This window comes from Oncorhynchus mykiss, chromosome 3 (assembly GCF_057628025.1).
Source record: "Oncorhynchus mykiss isolate SJ-2025 chromosome 3, ASM5762802v1, whole genome shotgun sequence".
NCBI lineage: Eukaryota > Metazoa > Chordata > Actinopteri > Salmoniformes > Salmonidae > Oncorhynchus > Oncorhynchus mykiss.
This window is the reverse complement of record NC_143024.1, coordinates 85,440,547-85,459,482: the sequence shown is the minus strand read 5'-3', so window position 1 is coordinate 85,459,482 and position 18,936 is coordinate 85,440,547. Positions and strand designations below refer to the sequence as shown.

General features: G+C 50.4%; 1 protein-coding gene across 33 annotated transcripts in view; it reads left to right on the top strand.

Annotated features, from left to right (window-relative positions):
- The window catches only part of LOC110520558 (POU domain, class 2, transcription factor 1), a 32,389-nt gene extending 13,756 nt beyond the window's left edge, over nucleotides 1-18,633 (top strand). Inside the window, exons 1-16 of one of the 33 annotated variants that reach the window (XM_090230347.1) lie at nucleotides 2,417-2,506; nucleotides 3,583-3,654; nucleotides 6,965-7,056; nucleotides 8,145-8,240; nucleotides 10,524-10,706; nucleotides 11,006-11,092; nucleotides 11,465-11,594; nucleotides 11,823-11,914; nucleotides 12,013-12,189; nucleotides 14,984-15,125; nucleotides 15,235-15,380; nucleotides 15,463-15,657; nucleotides 15,782-15,887; nucleotides 16,002-16,329; nucleotides 16,596-16,696; nucleotides 17,818-18,633. In XM_090230347.1, coding sequence (XP_090086473.1) covers nucleotides 3,591-3,654; nucleotides 6,965-7,056; nucleotides 8,145-8,240; nucleotides 10,524-10,706; nucleotides 11,006-11,092; nucleotides 11,465-11,594; nucleotides 11,823-11,914; nucleotides 12,013-12,189; nucleotides 14,984-15,125; nucleotides 15,235-15,380; nucleotides 15,463-15,657; nucleotides 15,782-15,887; nucleotides 16,002-16,329; nucleotides 16,596-16,696; nucleotides 17,818-18,092 — 2,214 coding nt within the window. In that variant the 5' untranslated portion in view covers nucleotides 2,417-2,506; nucleotides 3,583-3,590 and the 3' untranslated portion in view covers nucleotides 18,093-18,633. Of the gene's footprint in view, nucleotides 1-2,416; nucleotides 2,507-3,582; nucleotides 3,655-6,964; nucleotides 7,057-8,144; nucleotides 8,241-10,523; nucleotides 10,707-11,005; nucleotides 11,093-11,455; nucleotides 11,595-11,822; nucleotides 11,915-12,012; nucleotides 12,190-14,983; nucleotides 15,126-15,234; nucleotides 15,381-15,462; nucleotides 15,658-15,781; nucleotides 15,888-16,001; nucleotides 16,330-16,595; nucleotides 16,697-17,817 lie in introns of those variants that run through there. The other 32 variants (XR_016494856.1, XR_016494857.1, XM_090230345.1 and 29 more) reach the window with 32 other exon arrangements.
- The last annotated feature ends 303 nt before the right edge of the window (nucleotides 18,634-18,936 follow it).

The window sequence follows — 18,936 nt, the reverse complement described above, 5'->3', positions numbered from 1 at the left end:
AGTGTTGCCGTGACTTCCATACCATTGGGTGAAGTTAAATGTCAGTGGAATTTGAGTATATACTTATTATTCTGCGCTCGCTATGCCTCATGTCACGTCGAATGTCTCCGTTCACATGAACTGTTCCGTTATATTCACTCTCAATAAAACCGCGCTAATGAGTTACCTATTTAAAATTCTCTCTGCTAAAACATTTGCATAATGCATTGGTCACGCTCCACATTTGGCTTTTGCAAGACACTAGCAACTGTGTTTTAAATAAAGTGCCTTTCTCCTTACGTCTAATGTGTGTTTTGATATTTTCCTCTTTGTTTCTGAACCCTTCTGTTTTCTCTCTTTGTTCGGTTTTAAGAGAGGTAGAGTAGTGTACCGGTTTGGAAGGAGGAAGACGGGGCCTCTGTAGCTTGGTTATCTCTATGATATTTTTTTCCATCAACAAATGTAAGCCCACATGTTGTATTGATTGGTACCATTATATTATATTCTGCCAGGCCCGCTTATTCAGAGGCAAGCACCAATATTCCACCCTAATTGAACCATTATTTTAATTGTTTTAATTGAACCAGTTTCTGAGAACTGGTTCATGCAGGACATTTGAGTCATTAGCAAAAACGACCTGATATGGCCTTGTTGGTTGAGAAAAACATTGGAGAGTTGGTGGTTGAGACATATTTGCTATGGCTTTGAGAAAGAGGGTTTAAATGTTGTAACCTGAAGAAAATGTTTAGTCATAAGGTTCCTTGGCTGAAAAAGTACTCAAACAAACTAGTCCTGCCAGGCCCCAGCATGGTTGCTGTTTGGTTAGTCCTGACCAGGCCCCAGCATCACTACTGTTTGGTTAGTCCTGACCAGGCCCCAGCATGGTTGCTGTTTGGTTAGTCCTGACCAGGCCCCAGCATCACTACTGTTTGGTTAGTCCTGACCAGGCCCCAGCATCACTACTGTTTGGTTAGTCCTGACCAGGCCCCAGCATCACTACTGTTTGGTTAGTCCTGACCAGGCCCCAGCATCACTACTGTTTGGTTAGTCCTGACCAGGCCCCAGCATCACTACTGTTTGGTTAGTCCTGACCAGGCCCCAGCATCACTACTGTTTGGTTAGTCCTGACCAGGCCCCAGCATCACTACTGTTTGGTTAGTCCTGACCAGGCCCCAGCATCACTACTGTTTGGTTAGTCCTGACCAGGCCCCAGCATCACTACTGTTTGGTTAGTCTACTGTCCTCAGGTCTGATTTGTCTTGTCCTCTGTTCAGTCTCTGTTCGTCCTGGTCAATGGTGTGAAGTATTTTGTGAAGGAGTGGTTGGAGTAGTTGTAGTTGGGGAGCAGAGAAACGGAAAGAAGGTTTAGTTTTCTGTTGAGGATTCTCTGAGCAAGGCTATGCCACACGTTCGTGCCCTCTTTTTCAGAGATCTATCCACCCTAGCAGTAGGAGATTTGGTGGTGAGAAATACTTGCTGTGGCTTTGAAAAAGAGGGTTTAAGTGTTGTAACCTGGCCTAAATCGGCCTTCTGAAGAAAATTGAGATTTAATTCTAACATTGCTTTGACACCCCACTCTGTCAGTCGGGCGCCTGCCTGTCCGCCACATTATGTTCCAAGGCATGTTCTTCTACGCTGAATTGAAAAAGAGAGAGGGGGAAAAAGCCAGCTGAACACGAAAAACGTATCTAATGGAATTTAAAGCTAATCTAAATATGCTAATCTTCACACGCTTCATAAACAGCCGATAGTACCCGTTGCCCCCCTTCTCTCTCTTTCTCTCAGTAGTTGTGCAGAGTGGAATGCCATAGCCACGAGGGGTCCGTCAGTAATGACAGACCCCTCATTAACAGCCCGGCCTGGTCTCTGTGTCTCCTGGGGGAGTTTGGGACCAGCAGTCCGAGCCATTCTATTAGTTCTATTAGTGCCCTCCACCCGTCCATGCCAACGTTCCCAGACCACCGCTCGAAAATCCTCACACTGAATTCTGGGAAGTTGTTTCGCATCCTTTTTTACCAGGCCCTCTTAGCTAATTAATCTGTTGCTTGCATTCTGCCGGTAATTGGGTTTGTTCTGTTCCCCTCCCCCTCCAGCCTTCTCTGTATGCCTGTTTTGAGCCCATCTCCTTTTTCCCCTCTCCTATTCCCCTGTTTTTTTTATCATCCTCCAAAAGCCATCCAATTAATATGCTAATGAGATAATACATATTTATGGTGGTTTTAAATTATGCAGACAGCTTTCAGAGCCCGGTGTGAAACGAGTCACTCGCAGAACTTCAAAGCCTTGCATCGCTAACGAGGCAGGGCTTGATTTGCATACTGCTTTAATCAGCTGAATACTGATTATACTTCATTATAGAGTGTGGGGAGAGATGAGAGGGGGAGAGAGCTGCCAGCTGCAATCGTTTATTTTTCCTTCCAGAGAGAGAGAGAGAACTTTTCCAGTAGTCGTGACAATCCTCGTGTGTACAGGAGACAGAGAGAGAGTCGGAGAAGAAGAGGAAGACCATTGGAAAGGAAAGAGAAAGGTAGAGAAAGAGAGGAGAAAGGTAGAGAAAGAGAGAGAAAAAGAGCTGTTAGTCTAAACCCTGTTGGGTTTCATGGAGTACTGAGGGTGTGTGTGTGTGTGTGTGTGTGTGGCTGTAGTTGTACTGGACTCAGCTCGCTGACCAGTGGAAAGTAGAGAGGGAGGAGTGGGAGGGGCAGTGTGCCGACTGGACAGCCTGACGGAGGGTCTGTCCGGTGGAACCAAGCCTATCTGCTGTCTCTAGCTTTTGCAACCATGCTTGAAAATAAAGGGGCACCAGAAGTGGGTGAGTCGTGGGGTCCGACGTAGTGTGTTTGTGTGCGTGCATGCGGATGTGTGTATGTGAGAGAGAGAGATCATCAAGGACCAAGTCAAAAGGGGGAGAAATGTACTCTTGCTGGGCTTTTATGGATGTAAACGCATGCTCCAGGGTCTCTGTTATTTGCCATTTGCTTGGTTGAGGATGTTGATTATCACTGTATTTAATGGGGCTTTCTAATAAGTTGGAAAATGTAGGCGCCCACGAAGAAATGTAGGCGCCCATGAAGAAATGTAGGCGCCCACGAAGAAATGTAGGCGCCCACGAAGAAATGTAGGCGCCCACGAAGAAATGTAGGCGCCCACGAAGAAATGTAGGCGCTCACGAAGAAATGTAGGCGCCCACGAAGAAATGTAGGCGCCCACGAAGAAATGTAGGCGCCCATGAAGAAATGTAGGCGCCCATGAAGAAATGTAGGCGCTCAATGGAAAATATTTGAGGTATTTTCAAGGCGCACTGGTGCTCCTACATTAACATTCCAGGCCACACAGCTAAATATTTAGGAGCACATGCAAGTCAAATGGTTGCATTGTAGAGCTCTATTACTGTGTGTGTGTGTGTGTGTGTGTTTATTAGAAAACATTATCATGCTCTGTGGAAGGAGTGGGATGTGTCTAGTGTCATTATAGTAGGGTAGAAGACATCCGATCTGTATAAGGTGTGGGCTTTAGGGGCTGTTTTGGGATGGGATGGTGGGGGCGTCGATTCTAGAGGGTCAATGACCGTGGAGTTAAATTCTCTCTGTCTGCCTCTTCCAGATTCTAGAATGAATAATGCGTCAGGAACGAGTAAATGTGGAATGGAGAGTCAGAGTGAGGACGGCAACACAGGTGAGTTACCTGTTGTGACCTGCCGTTGCTTTGCTCTGCCTGTCTGTAACTCCTTCAACTGGTCACAAACGGATAACGAAAAGGACCTTGGTTCATTAGGCTATAAGTTCAGTTAATGGTCTTCTGTTTGAAAACCCTTGGTCCTTTTTGTTGCCCTCTGAACACACGCCGGGGTCTGCACTCTGCACTTTGCACACAGCCGTGTGTGTGTGTGTGTGTGTGTGTGTGTGTGTGTGTGTGTGTGTGTGTGTGTGTGTGTGTGTGTGTGTGTGTGTGTGTGTGTGTGTGTGTGGAGCAACCTAACGGCATGAGAGGTTCAGTGAGTTGTTATTGTGCTGTAATTAGAGGCTACTTTTTATTTTAGTTCACCTTTATTTAACCAGGTAGGCCAGTTGAGAACACCTTTATTTAACCAGGTAGGCCAGTTGAGAACACCTTTATTTAACCAGGTAGGCCAGTTGAGAACACCTTTATTTAACCAGGTAGGCCAGTTGAGAACACCTTTATTTAACCAGGTAGGCCAGTTGAGAACAAGTTCTCATTTACAACTGTGACCTGGCCATGATAAAGCAAAGCAGTGCGACACAAACAACAACACAGAGTTACACATGGAATAAACAAACGTACAGTCAATAATACAATAGAAAACGTCTATATATAGTGAGTGCAAATGAGGTAAGATAAGGGAGATAAGTAATTACAGTATAGCAATTAAACACTGGAATGGTAGATGTGCAGAAGATGAGTGTGCAAGTAGAGATACTGGGGTGCAAAGGAGCTAAATAAATAAATAACAGTATGGGGATGAGGTAGTTGGATGGGCTATTTACAGATGCGCTATGTACAGGTGCAGTGATCTGTGAGCTGCTCTGACAGCTGGTGCTTAAAGTTAGTGAGGGAGATATGAGTCTCCATCTTCAGTGATTTTTGTAGTTCGCTCCAGTCATTGGCAGCAGAGAACTGGAAGGAAAGGCGATGCTTGTGTTACTTCAGTGCTTGTGTTATGTCAGTGTGTGCAGTATTTTCACACATATTGATCTGTGTGTGCTATGTGAAACTGGGGGGGGGGGGTGCTATGTGAAACTGGGGGGTGAGAGAGTGCTATGTGAAACTGGGGGGTGAGAGAGTGCTATGTGAAACTGGGGGGGTAAGAGAGTGCTATGTGAAACTGGGGGGTGAGAGAGTGCTAGGTGAAACTGGGGGGGGGGGGGGGTGCTATGTGAAACTGGGGGGTGAGAGAGTGCTATGTGAAACTGGGGGGTGAGAGAGTGCTATGTGAAACTGGGGGGTGAGAGAGTGCTATGTGAAACTGGGGGGGTAAGAGAGTGCTATGTGAAACTGGGGGGTGAGAGAGTGCTATGTGAAACTGGGGGGTGAGAGAGTACTATGTGAAGGGTGGGGGGGGTGAGAGTGCTATGTGAAACTGGGGGGGTGAGAGTGCTTGCTATGTGAAGGGTGGGGGGGTGAGAGTGCTATGTGAAGGGGGGGTGTGAGTGCTATGTGAAGGGGGGGGGTGAGAGTGCTATGTGAAACTGGGGGTGTGAGAGTGCTATGTGAAGGGGGGGGTGTGAGAGTGCTATGTGAAACTGGGGGGGTGAGAGTGCTATGTGAAGGGGGGGGGTGAGAGTGCTATGTGAAGGGGGGGTGAGAGTGCTATGTGAAGGGGGGGGTGAGAGTGCTATGTGAAGGGGGGGGGGGTGAGAGTGCTATGTGAAGGGGGGGGGGTGAGAGTGCTATGTGAAGGGGGGGGGGGGTGTGAGAGTGCTATGTGAAGGGGGGGGGGGTGTGAGAGTGCTATGTGAAGGGGGGGGGGTGTGAGAGTGCTATGTGAAGGGGGGGGTGTGAGTGCTATGTGAAGGGGGGGGTGAGAGTGCTATGTGAAGGGGGGGGGTGAGAGTGCTATGTGAAGGGGGGGGGGGTGTGAGAGTGCTATGTGAAGGGGGGGGGTGAGAGTGCTATGTGAAGGGGGGGGTGAGAGTGCTATGTGAACGGGGGGGGGTGAGAGTGCTATGCGAAGGGGGGGGTGAGAGTGCTATGTGAAGGGGGGGTGAGAGTGCTATGTGAAACTGGGGGGGTGAGAGAGTGCTATGTGAAACTGGGGGGTGAGAGAGTGCTATGTGAAGGGGGGGGCTGAGAGTGCTATGTGAAACTGGGGGGGTGAGAGTGCTATGTGAAGGGGGGGCGGTGAGAGTGCTATGTGAAGGGGGGGTGAGAGAGTGCTATGTTAAGGGGGGGGTGAGGGAGTGCTATGTGAACAGGGGGGGGGTGAGAGTGCTATGTGAAGGGGGGGGTGAGAGAGTGCTATGTGAAGGGGGGGCGGTGAGAGTGCTATGTGAAGGGGGGGTGAGAGAGTGCTATGTGAAGGGGGGGCGGTGAGAGTGCTATGTGAAGGGGGAGGTGAGAGAGTGCTATGTGAAGAGGGGGTGAGGGAGTGCTATGTGAACAGGGGGGGGGGTGAGAGTGCTATGTGAACGGGGGGTGTGAGAGTGCTATGTGAAGGGGGGGGGGTGTGAGAGTGCTATGTGAAGAGGGGGTGAGGGAGTGCTATGTGAACAGGGGGGGGGTGAGAGTGCTATGTGAACGGGGGGGTGAGAGTGCTATGTGAAGGGGGGGTGTGAGAGTGCTATGTGAAGAGGGGGTGAGGGAGTGCTATGTGAAGAGGGGGTGAGAGTGCTATGTGAAGGGGGGGTGAGAGAGTGCTATGTGAACAGGGGGGGGAGGGTGTGAGAGTGCTATGTGAACGGGGGGGGGGTGTGAGAGCTATGTGAAGGGGGGGCGTAAGAGAGTGCCATGTGAATCGGGGGGGGGGGGGGTGAGTGCTATGTGAAGAGGGGGGTGTGAGAGTGCTATGTGAAGGGGGGGTGTGAGAGTGCTATGTGAAGAGGGGGTGAGGGAGTGCTATGTGAAGAGGGGGTGAGGGAGTGCTATGTGAAGGGGGGGTGAGAGAGTGCTATGTGAACAGGGGGGGGGGGGTGTGAGAGTGCTATGTGAACGGGGGGGGGTGTGAGAGCTATGTGAAGGGGGGGCGTAAGAGAGTGCTATGTGAATCGGGGGGGGGGGGTGAGAGTGCTATGTGAAGGGGGGGTGAGAGAGTGCTATGTGAACAGGGGGGGGGGGTGTGAGAGTGCTATGTGAACGGGGGGGGGTGTGAGAGCTATGTGAAGGGGGGGTGTGAGAGTGCTATGTGAACGGGGGGGTGTGAGAGCTATGTGAAGGGGGGGCGTAAGAGAGTGCCATGTGAATCGGGGGGGGGGGGGGTGAGTGCTATTATTTTCCTCGTCTGATGACTTGATTGCTTTTCTGTTTTCAGAAATCCAAACGAATGGACGGGACTTTCAGAGGCAGACGGTTCAGACCACAAGCGCAATCACCAACGCACACACACAGGCTCTCCTCCAACAGGTAACAGCGACACACAGGAACAGTGCATTTAAATGAGTTAGGCTTTCTCGGTATCGGCTAGGAACAAGGCAGATTAATCAACCCTGTATGCTAATTAGCTACTCTGCGGTTGCTTGGAAACAGATGGCGGAGAATATGCAAATCTATGCAGAATTCACATGCACTGCATAACATTTAAACAACCATTTTTTTATTAACTTCTTCACTCATCCCCTCCCTTCTTCCTTCCCTCTCCCCTTCCTCTCACTGTTCTCTGTGGGCTGCAGTACATTTCAAACACCCACCTCCCTTCCTGCTTTTCTCATGTAGATAATTTACTGTTAAGACAATACCTTCAGTAGGTTACCTAGTATTGAAACCCTGTGGATATCTGTCAGTGGGAGTGTGTTTTGTCTTGGTGTGTAGATGTTCTTCCACTTCTACACTCCAAGGTTGAAAAGTAAAGTATGGGTCTTTCTCTAATCAAGAATCTAACAACTCGATTTTTGGCTTCTGTATACAATAAGTAGCAGTCAACATCATTATTTATTTAAAAACATACCGATATGGTGTACAGAGAACTGACGACTTGTGATAAATGCAACGTCTCGAGACTGGACTAAACCGCAACATGCAGTTGTAAAAGAATGCAGATATATTCGGACTGGAGAAGAGTATTGCACTCAGTTTACAGTCAGAGTTTACACAAGTCTGTTTCTAAATGACATGTCTTTTGTGAAGGTTATCCTATCTATATGAGGTTATCCTATATAATAAAGGTTAATTAAATAAAACATGAGGTTATCCTATATAAGGTTATGCTATATAAGGTTATGCTATATAAGGTTATGCTATATGAGGTTATGCTATATGAGGTTATGCTATATGAGGTTATGCTATATGAGGTTATGCTATATGAGGTTATGCTATATGAGGTTATGCTATATGAGGTTATGCTATGTGAGGTTATGCTATGTGAGGTTATCCTATGTGAGTTTATCCTATGTGAGTTTATGCTATATGAGGTTATGCTATATGAGGTTATGCTATATGAGTTTATCCTATATGAGTTTATCCTATATAAGTTATGCTATGTACTCTGCTTCTAGTCCAAGTCAGAAGACTCGGGTGCAATTCCGACCTCCGTCCAGCAGGGGGTGCTGCCTCAGGCCCAGCTCATGCTGGCTGGGGGACAGATAGCTGGAGTAAGTGGCATGCTGTCTGCCTGCCTGCTTGCCTGTCAGTTCATCTGTCTGTCTGTAATGTGATGGATCTCTATGGCCTTCTCGTCTCATCTCCCTCATCTGCCCTGGTCTGAAAGAACAGCAAATGCCCAGTAGGCATCGTCCACCATGATGCTTTCACTGTTCTTAGGGCAGGGCTGATAAAGAGAAGAACACACACACACACACAGAGAGAGAGGGTGTTGTTATGTCCAAATGCTATTTTCCTTGTTTCCTCTCCTTAGTGACCAGTGATTCATATAAAGATTGGATGGGAATTGATCTACCTATCATATGCATTCCATTAATTCCTGCTATGATCAGTGTGGAGTATAACCTGCTTGTGCATGCAGATCATGTCAACTCCCCTGACACACATCACCCTGGTACCACCTGTGCGTGCGTGTGTGCGTGCGTGTGTGCGTGCGTGTGTGTGTGCGCGTGTGTGCGCGTGAGCCCAGGCGTCATGCTCATCCGTGATCATTCTGTCGCTGTCACATTGCCAGCATGCCCTCACATGTGACCTGAGGGTCAGACAGCCAGTGGCTGTGACGTCTTCATCCAGTAAGGCTTCACCGCAAAGTCATCTTCTGTCCAAAAGCACGAGTCCTTTCCTCTCTCCATCTCTTGGCCCCTGGACACGCCGTCACTGCATCACATGTACTGCTTGACGTTGTATTCATTTGAAACGTGAAAATCCTTTGACTTTTGAAATAAATCGTTAGGACAACCTACTGTTTCTCTTCTTCCCTGCTGTCTCTTTATTTCTCACACCGCTTTACCCTCTCTCCACAATACGTCATCTCTCGCTTTCTATCTCCCTCTTTCTCTCTGCTCCCCTCCTCCTCTCCCACTCTACCATGTCCTCCTCTCGCTTTCTATCTCCCTCTTTCTCTCTGCTCCCCTCCTCCTCTCCCACTCTACCATGTCCTCCTCTCGCTTTCTATCTCCCTCTTTCTCTCTGCCCCCCTCCTCCTCTCCCACTCTACCATGTCCTCCTCTCGCTTTCTATCTCCCTCTTTCTCTCTGCCCCCTCCTCCTCTACTCTACCACTCTACCATGTCCTCCTCTCGCTTTCTATCTCCCTCTTTCTCTCTGCCCACCTCCTCCTCTACTCTACCACTCTACCATGTCCTCCTCTCGCTTTCTACCTCCCTCTTTCTCTCTGCCCCCCTCCTCCTCTCCTCTCCCACTCTACCATGTCCTCCTCTCGCTTTCTATCTCCCTCTTTCTCTCTGCTCCCCTCCTCCTCTCCTCTCCCACTCTACCATGTCCTCCTCTCCCACTCTACCATGTCCTCCTCTCCTCTCCCACTCTACCATGTCCTCCTCTCTCTGTCTCTCCCCCCTCTTTCCCCCTCTCTCTCTTACCTCTTCCTCTCCTCTCCCCCGCTCCTCTCTCTTACCTCTTCCTTTCCTCTCCCCCACTCCTCTCTCTTACCTCTTCCTCTCCTCTCCCCCGCTCCTCTCTCTTACCTCTTCCTCTCCTCTCCCCCACTCCTCTCTCTTGCCTCTTCCTCTCCTCTCCCCCACTCCTCTCTCTTACCTCTTCCTCTCCTCTCCTCTGCTCCTCTCTCTTACCTCTTCCTCTCCTCTCCCCTGCTCCTCTCTCTTACCTCTTCCTCTCCTCTCCCCTGCTCCTCTCTCTTACCTCTGCCTCTCCTCTCCCTTACCTCTTCCTCTCCCCCGCTCCTCTCTCTTACCTCTTCCTCTCCCCCGCTCCTCTCTCTTACCTCTCCTCTCCCCCACTCCTCTCTCTTACCTCTTCCTCTCCTCTCCCCCACTCCTCTCTCTTACCCCTTCCTCTCCTCTCCCCTGCTCCTCTTTCTTACCTCTTCCTCTCCCCCACTCCTCTCTCTTACCTCTTCCTCTCCTCTCCCCCGCTCCTCTCTCTTACCCCTTCCTCTCCTCTCCCCTGCTCCTCTTTCTTACCTCTTCCTCTCCCCCACTCCTCTCTCTTACCTCTTCCTCTCCTCTCCCCCACTCCTCTCTCTTACCCCTTCCTCTCCTCTCCCCTGCTCCTCTTTCTTACCTCTTCCTCTCCCCCACTCCTCTCTCTTACCTCTTCCTCTCCTCTCCCCCGCTCCTCTCTCTTACCCCTTCCTCTCCTCTCCCCTGCTCCTCTTTCTTACCTCTTCCTCTCCCCCACTCCTCTCTCTTACCTCTTCCTCTCCTCTCCCCCACTCCTCTCTCTTACCTCTTCCTCTCCTCTCCCCCACTCCTCTCTCTTACCTCTTCCTCTCCTCTCCCCTGCTCCTCTCTCTAGTTGACCCTGTCTCCAGCGCAGCAGCAGTTGTTGTTGCAACAGGCCCAGGCCCAGCTCCTAGCAGCAGCCATGCAGCAGCAGTCAGCCAGCCAGCAGAGCAGCACTACGGGGGCCAGCATCTCTGCCTCTGCAGCCACCCCTATCACACAACTGCCCCTGTCCCAGCCCATCCAGATCACCTCTGTAAGAGATTCGCACACACACACACACACGAGAACCCGCATGTGCGCAAACACACACGCACACACACAGAGACAGACACACAAACACACCACATCATCACCAGGGCTAGATGGAATCTGCAGGGGGCAGAGTATCCTGCTACCTCTAGAATGGGGTGTGAAATATATAAAAAACTATGTAATAATGTCCAACCCAATACTGTTCCACTATATATCATATACCAACCACAGTGTCATCATTAATTGAATATGCAGGAACCATGGAGCTCTGGAGGTAATGTTCACATCGTTCCCCCTCAGATTCCCTCTGGTTCTACCCATCTTCCAGGCCAGCTAAGCCAGCTGGGATACCCCTATGAGATGGCGACCTTCAGCAGTTACCTACCTGTAGTACTCCTTTTTAAATCACTGTTACATGAATGACTGGACCTGTATAATGTAACTGTAATGGTACATCTGTAAAACAGTGTAGTAGGAATGAGTGTGTTTTTTTTCCTGTAGTACATTAGAACCTGATCTCCATGTGGAAGCCTGATGAGAATCTTCCTCTGTTGATCTCTGCAGTATGAAGCTAGAAGGGAGACCTTTGAAGCTCTGTACCACTCTTACCTTTAGGACTATAGCCTGCTTGTTAATACTGTTTTACCTCTAGATACGAAGGCTCCATGTTTGTGTGAGATGAACAACAACAGCATGAAGAGATTTGTGCATACCTGTAGTAATGTGTGCTCCTCTCCTGGCGTGTGTGAGGACGTTCAGCAGTTACAACAGCTGCAGCAGCAAAACCTGACCATGCCCCAGTTTGTCCTGGTTCAGCCTGGCCACCACATCGCTACCCAGCTGCAGCCTGGCCAGTTCATCATCTCACAGTCACCACAGGGCCAGCAGAGTATGTACCACACACACACCACGCACGCACGCACGCACAAACACACACCACACACACACACACCACACACACCACACACACACCACACACACCACACACACACCCACACACACACACACACGCACGCACGCACGCACGCAGATACACCCACACGAACACAGGCACGCGCACATATACTCTCACCCTCCCTTTATGCCTCTTAAAAGTTCTCCATTATTCCCTCAACAGGTCTCCTGCAAGGCCAGAGTCTTCTAACTCAACTACCTCAAAGCCAAGCCAACCTCCTGCAGGCTCATCCCAGCATCACGCTCTCCACACAGGTCAGACACTACAGATACGGCTACAATGTTTCAAACCTTTCGAGTTTAAACCATGTTTAGTTTGTCTAACCCCATACACCCCATCTCCCGTCTTGTAGCCAGCGACTCCAACCCGCACGATAGCAGCCACGCCCATCCAGCCTCTGTCCCACAGCCAGACCTCGCCCCCTAAACGCCTGGCCACGCCCAGTCTGGAGGAGCCCAGTGACCTGGAGGAGCTGGAACAGTTTGCCAAGACCTTCAAACAGAGACGCATCAAACTGGGCTTCACACAGGTGTGTGTGTGGTTGGGGTTGTCAGGGAGCTGTAGGAAGGTGTGTGTGTGTGGTTGGGGTTGTCAGGGAGCTGTAGGAAGGTGTGTGTGTGTGGTTGGGGTTGTCAGGGAGCTGTAGGAAGGTGTGTGTGTGGTTGGGGTTGTCAGGGAGCTGTAGGAAGGTGTGTGTGTGGTTGGGGTTGTCAGGGAGCTGTAGGAAGGTGTGTGTGTGGTTGGGGTTGTCAGGGAGCTGTAGGAAGGTGTGTGTGTGTGTGGTTGGGGTTGTCAGGGAGCTGTAGGAAGGTGTGTGTGTGTGTGGTTGGGGTTGTCAGGGAGCTGTAGGAAGGTGTGTGTGTGTGTGGTTGGGGTTGTCAGGGAGCTGTAGGAAGGTGTGTGTGTGTGGTTGGGATTGTCAGGGAGCTGTAGGGAGGTGTGTGTGTGTGGTTGGGGTTGTCAGGGAGCTGTAGGAAGGTGTGTGTGTGTGGTTGGGGTTGTCAGGGAGCTGTAGGAAGGTGTGTGTGTGGTTGGGGTTGTCAGGGAGCTGTAGGAAGGTGTGTGTGTGTGATTGGGGTTGTCAGGGAGCTGTAGGAAGGTGTGTGTGGTTGGGGTTGTCAGGTAGCTGTAGGAAGGTGTGTGTGTGGTTGGGGTTGTCAGGGAGCTGTAGGAAGGTGTGTGTGGTTGGGGTTGTCAGGGAGCTGTAGGAAGGTGTGTGTGTGTGGTTGGGGTTGTCAGGTAGCTGTAGGAAGGTGTGTGTGTGATTGGGGTTGTCAGGGAGCTGTAGGAAGAGGTGTTTGTGGTTGGGGTTGTCAGGGAGCTGTAGGAAGGTGTGTGTGGTTGGGGTTGTCAGGGAGCTGTAGGAAGGTGTGTGTGTGTGTGTGGTTGGGGTTGTCAGGGAGCTGTAGGAAGGTGTGTGTGTGTGGTTGGGGTTGTCAGGGAGCTGTAGGAAGGTGTGTGTGTGGTTGGGGTTGTCAGGGAGCTGTAGGAAGGTGTGTGTGTGTGTGATTGTCAGGGAGCTGTAGGAAGGTGTGTGTGGTTGGGGTTGTCAGGGAGCTGTAGGAAGGTGTGTGTGTGTGTGGTTGGGATTGTCAGGGAGCTGTAGGAAGGTGTGTGTGTGGTCGGGGTTGTCAGGGAGCTGTAGGAAGGTGTGTGTGTATGTGTGGTTGGGGTTGTCAGGGAGCTTTAGGAAGGTGTGTGTGGTTGGGGTTGTCAGGGAGCTGTAGGAAGGTGTGTGTGGTTGGGGTTGTCAGGGAGCTGTAGGAAGGTGTGTGTGTGGTTGGGGTTGTCAGGGAGCTGTAGGAAGGTGTGTGTGTGGTTGCGGTTGTCAGGGAGGTGTAGGAAGGTGTGTGTGTGGTTGGGGTTGTCAGGGAGCTGTAGGAAGGTGTGTGTGTGTGGTTGGGATTGTCAGGGAGCTGTAGGAAGGTGTGTGTGTGGTTGGGGTTGTCAGGGAGCTGTAGGAAGGTGTGTGTGGTTGGGGTTGTCAGGAAGGTGTGTGTGGTTGGGGTTGTCAGGAGCAGTCGGAAGGTGTGTGTGGTTTGGGTTGTCAGGGAGCTGTAGAAAGGTGTGTGTGGTTGGGGTTGTCAGGGAGCTGTACGAAGGTGTGTGTGTGTGGTTGGGGTTGTCAGGGAGCTGTACGAAGGTGTATGTGTGGTTGGGGTTGTCAGGGAGCTGTACGAAGGTGTGCGTGTGTGTGGTTGGGGTTGTCGGGGAGCTGTACGAAGGTGTGTGTCTGTGTGTGTGGTTGGGGTTGTCAGGGAGCTGTACGAAGGTGTGTGTGTGTGGTTGGGGTTGTCAGGGAGCTGTAGGAAGGTGTGTGTGTGTGTGTGTGTGTGTGTGTGTGTGTGGTTGGGGTTGTCAGGGAGCTGTAGGAAGGTGTGTGTGTGTGTGTGTGTGTGGTTGGGGTTGTCAGGGAGCTGTAGGAAGGTGTGTGTGCTGTTGGGGTTGTCAGGGAGCTGTAGGAAGGTGTGTGTGGTTGGGGTTGTCAGGGAGCTGTAGGAAGGCGTGTGTGTGGTTGGGGTTGTCAGGGAGCTGTAGGAAGGTGTGTGTGTGTGTGGTTGGGGTTGTCAGGGAGCTGTAGGAAGGTGTGTGTGCTGTTGGGGTTGTCAGGGAGCTGTAGGAAGGTGTGTGTGGTTGGGGTTGTCAGGGAGCTGTAGGAAGGCGTGTGTGTGGTTGGGGTTGTCAGGGAGCTGTAGGAAGGTGTGTGTGTGGTTGGGGTTGTCAGGGAGCTGTAGGAAGGTGTGAGTGTGGTTGGGGTTGTCAGGGAGCTGTAGGAAGGTGTGGTTGGGGTTGTCAGGGAGCTGTAGGAAGGTGTGTGTGTGGTTGGGGTTGTCAGGGAGCTGTAGGAAGGTGTGGTTGGGGTTGTCAGGGAGCTGTAGGAATGTGTGTGTGTGGTTGGGATTGTCAGGGAGCTGTAGGAAGGTGTGTGGTTGGGATTGTCAGGGAGCTGTAGGAAGGTGTGTGTGTGTGTGGTTGGGGTTGTCAGGGAGCAGTAGGAAGGTGTGGTTGGGGTTGTCAGGGATCTGTAGGAAGGTGTGGTTGAGGTTGTCAGGGAGCTGTAGGAAGGTGTGTGTGTGGTTGGGATTGTCAGGGAGCAGTAGGAAGGTGTGTGTGTGTGGTTGGAGTTGTCAGGTAGCTGTAGGAAGGTGTGTGTGTGTGTGGTTGGGGTTGTCAGGGAGCTGTAGGAAGGTGTGTGTGTGGTTGGGGTTGTCAGGGAGCAGTAGGAAGGTGTGGTTGGGGTTGTCAGGGAGCAGTAGGAAGGTGTGGTTGGGGTTGTATGATAACAGCAGAGCTGTCCCTTACCCTCTCTCTGTCTCCCCCAGGGAGATGTTGGCCTGGCTATGGGCAAGCTGTACGGTAACGACTTCAGCCAGACCACCATCTCCCGCTTCGAGGCCTTGAACTTGAGCTTCAAGAACATGTGCAAGCTGAAGCCACTGCTGGAGAAGTGGCTCAACGATGCAGGTTTGTCCCTGAGCTGACCGCCAGCCCTGTGTGTGTGCTGTATTGTGTACGTACATATACCTGGTCTTTACCTTTGTCCCTGTCCTTTGTCGCGGTGCTGTTTATGCAGACAATCTGTCGTCTGACCAGGCCCTGTCCAGCCCCAGCGCCCTGGGCTCCCCTGGCCTGGGTATGGAGGGGCTGAACCGCAGACGCAAGAAGAGGACCAGCATCGAGACCAACATCCGTTTGGCCTTAGAAAAGAGATTTCTGGAAGTGAGTGATTTCATATTCTAGATTATCTCTCAGGAACTGCCCCATACTGAAAGGGAATCCCTGGGGTTTTGCCCTCTTCAAGCAGAACCAAAAACCTACCTCTGAGGAGATCACCATGATCGCCGACCAGCTCAACATGGAGAAGGAGGTGATCCGGGTGTGGTTCTGTAACCGCCGGCAGAAAGAGAAGAGGATCAACCCCCCCAGCGGTGGATATAGCAACACAGGGACAGGCAGCAGCCCCATCAAAACCATCTTCACCCCTACGATCCCCCTGGTATGGACAACACACACTGGCATGTACCACACACACACACACACACACACACACACACACACGCACGCAAAGTGTTTTTTCCTATTCCATGTTCAACCCCTCTCCTTCTCCTTCCCTGTTGCAGGTGGCCAGTACGGCCAGCCTTGTGACCAGTAACACACCGACCACACTGACTGTAAACCCAGTGATGCCTCTCAACAGCACCAGCGTATCTGGCCTGACCTTCACAGGTGCACAGGGAAAGGGACAGGATCATATTTAGCTAGAAATCAAGCAATATTCTCTTCCCATTTCCCACCTTCTGGTCCTCAAATACTAAACACCAGTCTCCTGTTCTGTCCCAGGCACGACCATAGGAGCGACCACAAACACGGCGTCTGTCATCTCCACGGCACCCATGGTTACTGCGGTGACCAGCTCCCCATCGCTAAGCCCTTCCCCCACGGCCCTCCAGGCCACGGCGGCGGAGACGGGCGGAACCCAGGAGCACACGGTGGTCACGCAGGCACCGTCGTCCCTAGCGACCACTCTGGGGACGGGTCAGGTGATGGTGGCTGGACTGGGCCTGTCGGCCGCCCTGCAAGGCGCCGCCCAGTTACCCACCAGCGCTAGTTTCGCCGCCATGGCCGGGCTTAACCAAGGACTTATGGCGTCAACGCAGTTCACTCCTGGGTGAGTAGGATGGGGAGGGGATATCTGAGCACGGTCTGATCACAGAACATATCAAACTACAGGAAGGGCTGTCCTCATGCTCTATCTGGAATGCAGAATTATATCATGAAATATAATCTTTCAAGAGGATTTGTGAATAGTCAAAATGTTTTGAATAATCATAGTATTAATAGTAGCATATGATCATCACAATCTCAGGGATTGAAGGAGGAATCAGAATGATTTTTAATCTCTCCTGCTTTCTTACTCTGTGTGTCTCTGTGTAGGGGGGCCTTGCTGAGCTTGGCTCCAGGGGGGCTGGGAGGGGCTCTAAACCCCGCCATGTTGAGCAACAGCACCCTGGCCACCATCCAAGGTCTGTGGAGCGGCAAGTACACCTGTTTAATTACCTCATTTACATAGGCTGTTCTCATATTATACTGAATAAAAATATAAACGCAACATGTTGACTGCAATCAGTCAATTAAAATGAATGAATTAGGCCCTAGTATATGAATTTCATGTGACTGGGCAGGGGCACAGCCTGGGTGGTCCTGGGAGGGCATAGGCCTACTCACTTTCCCCACAAAAGGGCTTTATTACAGACAGAAATAGTCCACCGCCTCAGATGATCCCACAGGTGAAGAAGCTGTATGGAGGCCATGGGCTGGCGTGGTTACACATGGTCTGCGGCTGTGAGGCCGGTTGGACGTACTGCCAAATTCTCTAAAACAACTTGGAGGCAACTTATGGTAGAGAAATTAACATTCAATTCTCTGGCAGACACTCTGGGGGACATTCATGCAGTCAGCATGTCAATTGCACTCTCAACTTGAGACATCTGTGGCATCGTGTTGTGTGAGAAAACTACACATTTTAAAGTGGCCTTTTATTGTCCTCAACTGTGTAATGATCATGCTGTTTAATCAGTTTTTTGATATGCCACACCTGTCAGGTGGATGGATTATCTTGGCAAAGGAGAAATTATCATGAATAGGGAGGTAAGAAAGAATGGAAATATCTGGAATCTATTACAAGCTCATGAAACAGGGGCACAACACTTTATATGCTGTGTTTATACATGTGTTCAGTGTAGTTTTATACTGTTTGTCCAACCTCAATATATTTAAGACTACCTTTCTCATTGCTCTGAACCTTCCACTTATACACCTGTAGAACAATGGAGGCTGCTGAGGGGAGGACGGCTCATAATAATGGCTGGAATTGAGCAAATATAATGGCTTCAAGCACCTGGAAACCATGTGTTTGATGTATTTGATACCATTCCACTGATTCCACCCCAGCCATTATCATGAGCCCGTCCTCCCCACCTGTATTACTAGTCTGTACCGAACACTGTCCTCCTGGTCTTTCTGTACAAGACGTAATGAGAACTCCCGCTAGCTACATTACCCTTCATATCCATCCACAGTTAGCTGTAACTCCTCCACCTGAGGATGTCTAGATATCTAGGTAAACCCCTCTGTCCCTCCTCTCCTCCCCCTGCAGCTCTGGCATCAGGCGGTGCTCTCCCCATCACCTCGCTGGATGGGAGCGGTAACCTGCTGTTCGCCAACACCTCCGCCGGCAGCACCCCCAACCTGATGCAACCCCTCTTCCTGAACCCCCAGAACCTGTCCCTGCTCACCACCAACCCTGTCAACCTGGTGTCAGCCGGAGCTGCTGGGGGAGGGGCCCTGCAGGTCTCAGCTGACCACCAGGTCACCACGGCGACTGTACCAGTTCCCGCCTCCACCATCACCTCTGCCTCCAGGGCCCAGTGAAGCTGGAGGCCTCAAATGGAACCCTATGCCCTATTTAGTGCACTACTCTTGGTTAAATGTAGCGTACGATATGTCTGGCTCTGGCCATATTAGGGCACTATATGGGGGAATAGGGCTGTTGTTTGGGATTTGGCCTTAGACTAATGGCTCTACCCACCTGTTCCTCCTCTTTCTTCTCTCTGTCACGTCATTATTTAAATATTTTGCTGCCACCAAAAAGAAACCCTCTGTGAAGCGGGTTGGAATTATTATTTTTTTTTTAATGTTGGTATTTTTTCCATTCTCTCTTCCCTAGTACTCCAAAAATGATGTTTTGGTCGTTGGACGCTTCAGGTCACACAGGAGGACTGGGGCAGCCATTTTCTGAGGCATGATCGTCTTGAACTCTATGGTTTGTGCTCCTTGTGTGCCGCCTGACCTAACGTCTTGGGAGAGTAAATAACAGAGAAGACCCACCTTTTCTACTCCGTCAACTTTTTCACAAGTAGATATCTTTCTCTTCCCTGTTCAGAACTTATTCTGAAGTACTTCTAACCAAAAATGTGTGATTTTTACTTTTAACATTTTTTTTTCTAACAAAAATGATTTACTACTAAGTTCACAATCTACATCATCACTAAAAGGGGGGTTTGTGCGTCTCCCCTGTCTAGGTTGAGTTTATAGTGTCGGAGGCTCTGTTGGAAAGGCCTCAGCACGAATATCAAAGTTTTATTTTAGAGGCGTTTTAGTTTGTTTTCTCTTGTTTTTATGTGAGTGGACATTTTCAGAACTTTACGTCTAACATTAAGTTTTAACTGCTATATATATATATGTATATATATATAATTAGTTTTATTGTGGTTAT